Source organism: Phyllobates terribilis, unplaced genomic scaffold, assembly GCF_046119375.1.
Source record: "Phyllobates terribilis strain yellow unplaced genomic scaffold, ASM4611937v1 Scaffold_4__5_contigs__length_816908805, whole genome shotgun sequence".
Classification (NCBI taxonomy): Eukaryota; Metazoa; Chordata; class Amphibia; order Anura; family Dendrobatidae; genus Phyllobates; species Phyllobates terribilis.
Window position 1 is genome coordinate 281,737,838 of NW_027362764.1, and position 12,762 is coordinate 281,750,599.

Below are 12,762 nucleotides of genomic sequence, written 5' to 3' on the forward strand. Positions count from 1 at the left end.
CAAAAGCTGCCAAAAATTAGGACGGAGGAACTTGCAATGCTGGCAACACAGACCACGGTCACCCTGGTGGTATAGTTGTGGTGGAGGCTGAGGATAAGGAGAATTGCAAAATACAGCCGAAATGTGGAAGCGTATACTCATGTGTGGGTGTGAAGCGGTGCATGGGAATACACCTCCCAAAATAACACAGTGGATTTGACTTTGTTACTCTGCTGTCATTTGGTAATGATGAGAAGTCTGGCCCAATCCAGCCTTGTTCATTTTGATAAGGGTCAGCTTGTCAGCATTGTCAGTTGACAGGCGAGTGCACTTATCAGTTATAATTCCCCCAGCGGCACTGAAAACACGCTCCGATAACAAGCTAGCGGCAGGGTAGGCCAGGACCTCCCAAGGCGTACAGAGCGAGTTCATTCCAAGTGTCCAGCTTGGATACCCAATAATTAAAAGGCACAGAGGAATCACGGAGGACGCTGGTACGGTCAGCAAGGTACTCCCTCACCATCTTTTGAAACTTTCCACTCCTTGTGAGAGTACCCCGCGCCTCAGGGCCTATAAGCTTGGCGGGTCTCAGAAAACTGTCCCAGAACGTTGACAGTGTTCCCCTGCTGGATTGGAGTTGTGTCTCTCTCGCCTATACGCCTTGGTTGGGCAACGAACTGTGACCTCTGCCGCTAGCGTGTTCAGATGGGAATTTTTTAACCGTTCTGCAGCAAGGGCCTTCTGGTACTGCCCCATTTTTGTAGACCTCTCCACCTCAGGAATAAGAGAGTGAAAGTTAGCATTGTAGCGAGGGTCTAAAAGTGTCACCAACCAGTAATGACTGTCACCCAACATTTTGACAACGCGAGGGTCACTGTTAAGGTAGCGTAACATAAAGTCAGCCATGCGTGCCAGACTGGTAACGGGCAAGACTTCCATCTCCTCCTCGTCCTTCTCCTTGTGTGTAATCGCCCGTTACGGCTTCTTGATCCATCTCATCATACTCTGGCTGCAATGCCTCCTCTTTAATTCTCTGCAGAGAGCATTGCAAAAGGTTAATAAGACTGGTATTTGTACAGTCTGACGGAGGGAAAAAGAGGATTTAGATGAAAAAAAAAAAATGGATTTTTCCTGGCCCCCGAGACCTGGGACTAAGTCTAGCAATTTGAGCAGCAGGAGCACACAGGACTGTAATGCACTGTTTGTTTTTTTATAACCACTGCGTCTCCTATACAGCCTGCCTGCCTGCCTGATATCTGGGATGGATATTAGTCCTGAGAAGGACTGTTTGTTTGATTTTGCAGGCTTTAGAGACCCTACACTACGTATTTCGCAGTATAAATCTCTCCCTAGCTCAGCAGCACTCTCCCTACACTGTGTGATCCGGAACTACTGTGTCCAAGATGGCAGCGCCCGGTTTTAAATACTCGAGGTGACGCTGTGCGGCCAGCCAATCAATGTAATGCCCACAACCAACATGGCTGCGGCATTACAGTGACTGGCTGGCAATCCCTGCATGTTCATTGGCTCTGTAAAGAGCGCCAAACATGCAGGGCGGAGACCCGAGCTCCCGCCCGAGTAACCCGGAAATGCTCGGTGCTCGCCGAAGATCCAGAGTAGCGAGATGCTTGGGCGAGTACCGAGCAGCGTTGAGCATGCTCGCTCAACAGTAATCAGAATAGTTTTTGAAACCTAATGTTTTTGTTAGGAAGTTAGAAAGATTAAAAGTTGACCAGCGATTTCTCATTTTTCTAACAATTTACAAAACCAATTTTTTGAGGCACCACATCACATTTGAAGTGACTTTGAGGGGCCTATATTACAGAAAATACCCAAAATTAACACCATTCTAAAAACTGAACCCCTCAGTGTTCAAAACCACATCCCAGAAGTTTATTAACCCTTTTAGGTGCTTCACAGAAATTAAAGCAATGTGGAGGGAAAAAAAATTAACATTTTATTATTTCCCACAAAAATGTTATAGCCCCAAATTTTTTATTTTCACAAGGGTAACAGAGAATGGATCGTAAAAATTTGTTGTGCAATTTCTCCTGAATTTGCCGATACTTCATGTGTGGTGAGAAAACTACTGCTTGAGCGCACGGTAGGGTTCGGAAGGGAAGGAGCACCATTTGACTTTTGGATCACAAAATTGACATGAATTGATAGCGGACTCCATGTCACGTTTGCCGAGCCCCTTATGTGCCTAAACAGTAGAAACCCCCCACAAATGATCCCATTTTGAAAACTAGACCCCTCCACAGAACTATTCTAGATGTGTGGTGAGCTTCACAAAATTTTATAACGTTGAGCCATGAAAATGAAAAAAATACATGTTTTCCTTCACAAATGTTGCTTTTGACCTCAAATTTTCACAAGGCTAACAAAATGTACCCCAAAATTTGCTGTTCAATTTCTCTTGAGTACAATGTTACCCCATACTTGGTGGAAAACTAGTTGTGTGAGGTATATCAGGTTGTCATATGAGTTGTGTGGAGTACAGCAAGTCGTGCAATAAGTCTTTTTTTTATACACAGGCCAGGTTTTTCGGGGCAAGTGTCGCATTGCCAAGTGGTGTCCTTTCTTATCCCTCCTCTGTAATACACTTTGCACATTTTTGTGACTTTCCTTTCTTTGCAGTTTGAAGGACCTCACCTGGTAAATGTTGCTCTGGTACTATACGTGCATCTTGAGTTCCAGAAGTACTGGAGCCCACTCCTTCCTGACTTCCAAATATTAGGGCATTGATCACTAGCTCCTGAAACTGGAGGAAGGTCTCCATATTGCCTGCATATCGTGATAGCATGTAAGCATTATACGTTGCCATCTATACGATGTGCACGCCAGCTTCTTGTACCACACCTTTAGCTTTCCACATGGCATTGTAGGGCTCGAGGACATGATCAGAGAGATCAACTTCCCCCATGATGTTATTGTACCCTGGTTTGGAGACCTGTTTAGAAGAACCTCGTACAGTGGTGGGGTTGCTGCCATTGCCATGTATTGTGGACAAGAAAAGGACAATCCCTCTTATACTTGTACTTGTACTTGACCATCAGCATGTGGTCGCTACAATGGCCTCTACTCTCGCCCTTTCTGATCAGTTGCCCAGTTAGCAACCTAGGGAGGTCTCTCTGGTTTCAGCGCACAGTACTGCGTGGTGCGGTAGCTCTGGCACCCCTCATCCTGGTATGCATGGCACCCTTCATATCCCTCATCCTGGTATGCATGGCACCCTTAATCCCCGGTATGCATGGCACCCCACATCCTCATCACGCTGCATACAAAAAAAAATATATAGGATTCTGCTCACCTTCCTTCCCTCTACTCCAGCGTTTCGTCCTCTTCTGTTGCCAGCATCTGAACTCGCCTTGTGAGCCGTTCATGACGTCATGGTGAGATGAGCTGCCCCCCACTTCTGGACTATGGGCGTGAGGAGTAGTGACTATTAATTCTCCTTAATAGCGGGTGCACACTGCAGCCACTGGCTCCTGCAGCAGATTGACGATCACGTGTGCCCGCTATTAAAGAGCATGAATATTCATTCCTCTCCGCTCCCATGGGCATGGGGAGTAGTGAATATTCATGCTTTTTAATAGCGGGTAGATGTGACCGTCTAGCCGTGGCTGCTGTTAACACTGTGCACCTGCTATTAAGGAGAATGAATATTCAGTGCTCCACACGCACATGGGCGTGGGGTGCAGTGAATATTCATTTTCTTTAGCAGCAGGCACATTGTATGCTGCAGCAGGCGGCTCCTGCCTCCCGTGCTTCGCCGCTGCGGCTCCCCCACCATCCACAGCAACAGTATAGTACATTTGGACTATAAGACGCACCCGCCACTTTCCTCCAAAAGTTTGGAGGGAAAAAAGTGTGTTGTAGTCCGAAAAATACGGTATATCCTATGCTTTCCCTATACACTATACATTAATCACAATACATTATATTATTCACATACATTAGTGCCTATGGAACTATATGCAGATTCACACATTAATACAGTCACAAATACAGTAAAACCATACACTTGGTACAAAGACTGTTTAGAGAGGGAGATACATATGACAACTCATGTCACACCCTTACAACTGCATTATTGTTGAAATGCCAGAATTTTGTGAATGGTCTCAAAGCGTTTCCAGGACATAGCCATGCGGAAAACTGGAGTGTTATGTAAAACGTCAGCACTCTAATATTGCCAAACTTCTGTTTCTTTTTCACTATCCCCATATGAATGACAAGGCCCCAAAACGTCATCATTTCTACGCCGTCTATGGGTGTCCAATTAGCATATGATGAACTGGGGTTGTGAGCAAGAAATTGTTGGGCATATAAATTTGTCTGGGCCACCACGAGGTTTACAAAATCTTAAGGGTATGTGCACACTGTCCGGAGCTGCCTGTGTCCCCGACACTGCGGGATAGCTCCCGGTGGCTTCCGCTCATTATGCAAATGAGCAGCGCCATTTTTTTGTCATTTACAGACTTTCCTCATAGAGGTTAGGTCTTTGGGGAAAGCCCCCATGCGGACCCGCAAGAGAAATTGACATGCTGCGGTCTGGAAAGACGCGCTGCATGTCAGTTTCCGCGGGTGATCCGCAGACGCATAGTGGACATGAGATTTCTAGAAATCTCATCCACTGTACTGTAACATCTGGACGCTGCGGGTTTGCCTAAGTCTACAGCTTCAAACCCGCAGTGTCTCCTGACCATGTGCACATACCCCAAGAGAAAAAGACTTTGAAAAAAATCGATTTCTGTGAGGCCAGCAGTGTCAAATTGGATTCTTGATTGGGCCATAAAATCAGGAACCTGATGTTCAGAAGAGGAGGAGGAAAAGTAGAGGAAGATGGCTTCCTCTCCCTCACTATTAGTGTCGGGCAAGGAAGGAGTGCGCCTCCTCGACAGAATACCATCTTTGGAAAAAGCAAGACATTTTACTAAAATATATAAAAAAAATGTACAAAATGGTAAACGCATAACAGGAAAAATAATTACTGATTGCCCACAAATAAATTACACTAATCGTAATTCTGTGCAGAAGAAAAAAACGGTAGTATAAGTACTACAGGAATTTTCCACTAAAATTCTGATACAATTACTAAACCGACTTCAGTAAAAAAAAAATGACTGAGCACCCGCAACTATCTGATGCTAATTTTGATTTGAGAGTATACTTTTAGGCTATGTTCACACATGTTGTGTTTTGCTGTAGATTTTTAGTCAAATTTTTAGCTGCATCTAGCAGTACCAGCAAAGTCTGAGAAACCAGAATTCTCTGTTCACACATGTTCCTTTTTGTTTGCAGCGTATTTTCTGCCTTGCTTGCGTTTTTGGAAAATGGAGCATGTCACTTCTTTCAGCTCTTTTTTTTCAGCGTTTTTTTACCCATAGGAAGTAATGGGTGGTAAAAAAAAAATGCTGCAAAAATGCACGTGTTTTTTCTGCGTTTTTGATGGCAAAATAGAATGGGATTCTTTTTTTTTCTCCATAGGACTTTATGTACACTCCTCAATGGAGACAGAAGAACAGTGGAAAAAAGACACTGCAAAAACATAGGAAATGTATTTTTGACGCAGCTGTTTTCCTGCCAGAGAAAAGTTGTCAGCAGATTTAGCTGCAGAAAAAAACACGTGGGTGAACATAGCCTTACTGTCCCTAATCTAGCCCTGTCCCTGTTTTTTATTTTTTATTTTTTTTTTATTTCTCCTTCTTATGGACCCAATGATTTGCAATGCTGATTTTAATCCAACCCTCTGATCAAAATTAGACGTGTCTGTGTTTTACGCTGACCACTTGGTCCTCGGAAAATCATAGACATATCAACGATCCCATTCACTATTATAGGTGCGAGTGCTACCCGTTAAAAACGCAGAACACGCTCACGCAGAAAATGGACATCTGAATGAGCCCTAGAAAGAGCAGGGAGCCAAACAAGTTGGTCATTGTATAACAACTCTATTAAAACAGAATTGTAATATCTAATATATTAATCATTTTTGTTTTCTCTTCTAGGTTCCAAGAATGGCAAGATTTAATTTCCATCAAGTCGCAATCATGTGGTTTACTTTCTAAAGACACTCTTGCTTAAAATTGTCACTGGATTTTACACCTGGGTTTTTAAAAGATTTTACAACCAATCATGGATTCTGAAATACTTTGGATCAATGTTTTTAAGCCGCGTTCTACATCGCACTGCTGATTCAAGCTGCTAGGAACAATTGATTTATTTATTTTTTTAACACCTCTGAAGTATTGATATTTTTCCTCTTGGTATTTCTGACTATATACAGTCAAATTTTGATTTTTGATCATTGTAACTATTAATGGAATGCAATCATGTCCACCCAGGAGGAAAGGCAGATCAATACTGAATATGCGGTCTCCTTACTGGAACAGCTGAAATTGTTCTATGAACAGCAGCTACTAACGGACATTGTATTAATTGTGGAGGGCACTGAATTTCCATGTCACAAAATGGTTCTAGCTACATGCAGCTCTTATTTCAGGTATTTTATATGCTTTATTTTATCTCTACCTGCTGTTAAGTGTCAAAAAAAAGGTTATGGGTGACCCTTATCTTTTTAATGTACTTCTTATTTTATGTTATAGTAATATAAACATATCATTATTTTTAGGAATTGGATTGTGATTTCAAATAGAAGTGCCCAATTATCCTCCACATATCTAATAGCAATACATGTATGAAAAGAGATTGTGTATCTTGTCTGTAGCTACAGCAGCAATATGTAGGGTGTACTTAGTTTTATATAATATGACTCACTGATTTGCTTTATTAGGATATCTGCTGTCATCGAAAAGGGTCTCTTTAGTGACAGACTCCCTAAAGGAGTGTTCCTCAACTCCAGTAACTGGTGATGTCTTCAGGATTTCCTTAGTATTTCCCAGGTGATAATTGTATCTCCTACACAGGCAATAATTCCATCACCTGTGTAATAGTAAGGAAATCCTGAAAACATGACCTCTGGAGGGCTGGAGCTGGGGAACACTGCCCTAGAGTTCCAGTTCCATGATGTGTCCTTGTTTAAACACACCATACGTAGTAGTTTCACAATGTTTTTTTTCTTCCAATTTTACAACTGAGGTCCATTTTGTATAAGGATGTGTGCCCACGATGCGTTTTTTTAAGCATTTCCGCAGCGGCAAAAACGCTGCAGAAACGCTTAAAAAACGCATGGTAGAAGGCCTGCCAAGTCCCCCAATGATGATCCGCATGTGCTGTGCACAGGCTGCGGAAATTTCCACTGCAGATTATCATTGCGGAAAAAAAACGCAGCACTACCAATTATTTTGCGGAAGCGCTGCGTTTTTGCTTCCATTGACTTGCATTGAATCGCTTGGATTCTGCATCACTGCATATGTAGATGCGCATTCCAATGTGCTTATGGTACCCGGGTGTGGTGGAAAGGAGACTCTCCTCCGGACCCGGGTACCATAGAACCTGTGAAATAAAGAAAATAAAAAATAAATATCATATTTACCTTCTGATGGCCCCCACTGCGCTTGTCCTCCCTTGCCGGCAGATCGCGGTGGACTGTAGGACCTGCGCTGACCTCAGTCATGTGACGGCAGGTCCTTCAGTGTAGTGTACCGCGATCTGCCGGGACGGAGCGAAGCAAAACTGCGGAGGTCATCAGAAGGTAAGTATAGATTTATTTTTAAACATTCTTTCGGTCACACTATATAAATCCATGCCGGTTACATGGATTTATATAGTGTGACGTAGTTGACAAGCACTTTCCAAGTGATGCTAAAATCGCTTGGAAAGCGCTTGACAACCCGCATGCGGAAATGCATGTGAAGAACTCTTCACATCCACATGTCCCTGGCAGGAAAAACGCATGTACAATCCACATGATGCAGAAACACTCAGGAAAAAATCCTGAGCATTTCTGCATCGTGGGCACATAGCCTAACAGTTAGAAAACACTTTTGGCCTTTTTCTCATAGATTCCCCTGTACAGTAGAGGACTTTTTTGTGGATACGAATATAACCAATAATGCCAAACTTACATTTATGTTTGTTACGTATAAAGGAACAGACAAACTGGTTATTGCTGCTTATAGTCGATTAGTTGCTGAAAAGAACAGGAATTATGCAACTTATATTAGGTCAAGGTGTGTTTTTTTTTTCTTTAAGATATCTGTATAAAAAATGAAGTATCAAAAATGTTTAAAAAAAACATTTAACATGAAAGTGTCATTTAAACAATGACATTTTCTGATAACACGTTCTTTTAACATGGGAACTCATAGGCAGCGTATACTTGTACGGTGATGTATGTCAAAGGTTTATAGATTTAACACCTGATGGAGCGTGCATACCCCCATAGCCATTAAAGGCTATGTCGGTTTTCATGTCTTTGTATTTTTTTTCTTATCTACAGTAATTGTCATGGTTGTTTTTTAAACTACATGATACTCCCACTTTTTGCTTTTAAACTTTTTTCTCCTTCCTTTTGCAGGGCAATGTTTATGAGTGGACTGAGTGAAAGTAAGCAAACACATGTACATCTGAGAAATGTGGATGCGGCTTCTTTGCAGATTATTATAACATATGCATACACGGGTAATTTGGCAATAAATGAAAGCACTGTAGAGCAGCTATATGAGACTGCGTGCTTCTTACAGGTAAGCTTTTACATTTTCCTTTTTTGTTTTTAGCAAAGGGTCGCAATTGTCAAAGCTAGAAAAACTGCCATTGTTGCCATAGCAAACAAAGCCAGTTTTTCTATACCTTTTTGATAATTAAGGCCAATTGCATATGGATAATTTTTTTTCTACTTAATAGAATGATGCATGTAACCTGTGCTTTATGTTACAGGTGGATGATGTATTGCAGCTCTGTCGAGAATATTTAATTAAGAAAGTCAATGCCAAAAACTGTGTTCGACTGATGAGTTTTGCTGACCTGTTCAGCTGTGAAGAGTTGAAACAGTGCGCTAAAAGGATGGTAGAGCACAAGTTTACTAGCGTGTACCGCCAGGATGCATTTATGCAGCTATCCAGTGAACTTTTGATAGATCTTGTAAGCAGTGACAATCTAAATGTGGAAAAAGAAGAGACCGTTAGAGAGGCTGCAATGTCATGGCTAGACTACAACACAGTGTCTCGCTCACAATACTTGTCCACCGTGCTAAGTCACCTACGCATTGATGCTCTATCGGAGGTTATTCAGCGGGAATGGTTCCAAGGTTTACCACCAAATGATAAGTCTGTTGTAGTCCAAGGACTTTATAAATCAATGCCCAGATTCTTTAAACCAAGGCTTGGTATGACAAAAGAGGAGATGATTATAATAATCGAAGCTGCTCTGGAAAACCCTGGTTGTTACTCCATCATCTGTTACAGCCCTCAGGCAGAGAAGGTTTACAAACTTTGCAACCCACCTTCAGAGCTGCTTAAAGCGGGGGCAGTTGTGTCTCCTGATAATGATATTTATATTGCTGGAGGGCAAGTGCCCTTAAAGAATGCCAAAAGCAATCACAACAAGCCGGGCAAGTTTCAGGCTACCTTCAGGATAGTGAATAGTTTTTATTGGTTTGATGCCCAGCAGAATACTTGGATTCCAAAGACCCCCATGTTGTGCGTTCGTGTAAAGCCGTCTTTGGTATGGTGTGATGGATACATCTATGCAATAGGAGGAGATAGTGTTGGTGGAGAACTGAACCGAAGGACCGTGGAAAGATATGACTGTGAGAAGGACGAGTGGACATTGGTGAGCCCTCTTCCAAGTGCATTTCAGTGGAGTATTGCTGTTGTGGTCCACGATTGCATTTATGTAATGTCTTATAATCTGACATATTGCTTCATTCCACGGTCTGGTATCTGGGTAGAAATGGCAAAGAGGCAAACAAGTAAATGTTTTGCATCTGCCACAGCCTTTGATGGCAAAATCTTCTACCTCGGAGGCCTGCCAACTGACAACAACTCTGGCATAAGGCTACCATCCGGCACAATGGATGGTTTTTCCCCTGCGGTTGAAGTGTACGACGTGCATAAGAACGAATGGTATTTGGCAGCCAATATTCCCGCCAAACGATTCGTTGACCCCTATGTTCGAGCAATGGTCATCTCAAATTCCTTATGTGTTTTTATAAGAGAGTCACACATGAATGAAAAAGCAAAATATGCCATTTATCAATACAACATGGACCTCGACCAGTGGTTTCTGCGCCAGCCGATATCTGAGCGTGTGCTGTGGGATTTGGGCAAGGAGTTTCGATGCACTGTAGGAAAGCTCTACCCATCATGTCTAGAGGTATCTCCATGGAAACCTCTAACACATGTTTTTTCACAAGATGGTGCCAATGACTTTGAACTTGGTGGAAACATGGTTACGTTACCCCCAGTATAGCTATCTTCTAGCAAGAGACTGCGTGTATGCATGGCTCTGTTCCGCAATGAGAATTCCTAAGAACTAAATCAAGTGGGCTTTGGAGAACGAAGTTTGCATTGCTTACTATTCAGACTTTATTTTTATGCCCTACGTAACATTTGTAATCTTTAATGCATTTATATAGGGAGATATGCTTCCAGTATCAGAAATATTTGACCAGCTAATGGGAAAAGAAAACTTTATATATTCCAGCCTTAGCATTCAGTTTACGAAGAGCATTTAAATTGTATCCCTGTGATGGTTTTTTTTTTTCCCTTGCCCCCTTCCTTTGTTGCAAAAAGGTGCAAGTTTTTAGATACACAAACTATTATTGGGATTGTAAGTATAGATGCTTTCTGAGAAATATCTTCCATTATCCATATTCTTTTTTAGTTGGCTAGCCAGTTTGTGTGCTGGACTATACATACAAATGTGGAGTGTGACCCCATCTACTATGTATCTGTCCATCTCTCCAATTTTAAACGTGCTTGCTGAAATAAGACCTTATACCTTCTTGAAACCTCCTCGGTACACTTACTACTGTATAAACAGCTTTTCCTTCACATATTTACTCCTAAAAGAAGGCTAACTCTAGTGGCGTGATCTCCTCTCCGGGAAGGACATCTCTCAAGCTTTGTAATCTCAGTGCTATGTAACAAACTGAAGCGTGTGATGTAGGCTAATGACCCAGAGCAAGCTCGACTTGGAAGTAATCGATGAAATATGCAGATAACCTGCAAACCTTTTATTTTTTACAAAGTGATTTATCACCAAAGTCCCACTTTAACACATAACCTATATATATTATATATAAATATATTTTTTGCTAAATTCCGACTTTCCTGCTGGGGAAATGTAGTGTTTCACTTGGTAACACAGGTCAATACAATGACTGCAGGCTCAGTCAGGCTGTGCAAGGAGCATGTGTATATGTTGTCAATAACCTGTACCTTTCTGTTGTAGAATACAGGTCTTCCAATATGGCCTTGTAACGTTCCTTCTGGCGTCACCAGGCACCCAACCTATTTGCCAGCCCCTCGTCGTACAGGTCCCTGTGGAGCTTTAACCCTTTTACCGCAACTTTGCTGTGAAGGGATTAAACAAATGGAGCTCTCGCCCCCTAATAGTGATGGGAGCTCACTCATTAAAAAACTGCTGCTGTCTTTCTTTCCCTTCCCACATTTGTACATTTAGTGCTGGATTACCAGCTCTTATATCAATTTTAACTTAACAAGCATTTACTGTAGTGTGATTGTGTATTGCTATACCCTAGACTTTTTTTTTTATATATATTATTTTTTTGGGGGAAGGGAAACAAACCGTTCAGGAATAACTTGGCACGAGCGAGCAGATGCCCTTGTGCTGCTCTGGCATTACTATCAATCCCAGGAACCACTAGCAGTAGAGGGGCACCGCCGCCAACTCAACATGAGCACAGGTGCTTCATGACAAACCCTACTAGCATGTTCAGCTGCATCATGTTCTGGCACTGTATTTTGAATGAACTTAATTTATTAAAAAATATATTAAAATGATTGTTGTGCTGTGATTTATTTCATGATCATCATATTTCCTACATCGTAACCCACTTATCACGATTCGGTTGATTTTATATATTGTTTTCATAACCGTGTTTATTTGTAAATTAATGGTTAACCCCTTAGTGACCAAGGGTTGACCTTAATGACCTGGCCAAATTTTTTTAAATCTGACCAGTGTCACTTTATGAAGTAAGAACTCTGGATCGCTTCAACATGTCAGAGATTCTGGGATTGTTTTTTCATGACATATTATACTTCATGATAATGGTAACACTTGTTTGATACAACTTGCGTTTATTGATGAAAATTTTGGGGAACAAATTGCAACTTTCAATCTTTATAACTTTAAACCAGTTAATCATGCTGTACAAAATAATTAACATTTCCCATATGTCTACTTTACAGCTGCATCATTTTTCAAACGTCATTTTGTTTTGTTAGTTTGTTAGAGGGTTGTTAAGTTTAGAAGCAATTTCTCATTTTTTCTTCAAATTTACAAAACCATTTTCTTTAGGGATATATTAAGATTTCAATGGACTGTGAGGGGCCTATATATTAGAAACTCCCCAAAAGTGATACCATTTTAAAAACCGCACCCTCAAATACTTCAAACCTGTTGTCAGGAATTTTTTTTTTCTTCAGGTGCCACACAGGAATTAATGCAAAGTGGAATGAAAAAAATGTAATTTTACCTCTCAAATGTGGCTTTAGCCCCAATTTTTTCACTTTTGCAAGAGGCAATACCAAAAAGTGGACCCTACAGTTTGTTACCCACTTTCTTATGAACACAGCAATTCCCTACATGTAGTCAAAATGTTCTGTTTGGACAAACGGCCGGGCTCTG

At 41.6% G+C, this 12,762-nt stretch overlaps 1 protein-coding gene across 1 annotated transcript in view; it reads left to right on the forward strand.

The window, feature by feature from the left end:
* The window catches only part of KBTBD2 (kelch repeat and BTB domain containing 2), a 49,095-nt gene extending 37,218 nt beyond the window's left edge, over positions 1-11,877 (forward strand). The window contains exons 2-4 of the mRNA XM_073678282.1: positions 5,994-6,487; positions 8,465-8,630; positions 8,824-11,877. Of these exons, the coding sequence (XP_073534383.1) occupies positions 6,318-6,487; positions 8,465-8,630; positions 8,824-10,356 (1,869 nt within the window). The 5' untranslated portion in view covers positions 5,994-6,317 and the 3' untranslated portion in view covers positions 10,357-11,877. The remainder of the gene's footprint in view (positions 1-5,993; positions 6,488-8,464; positions 8,631-8,823) is intronic.
* Positions 11,878-12,762: the final 885 nt, after the last annotated feature.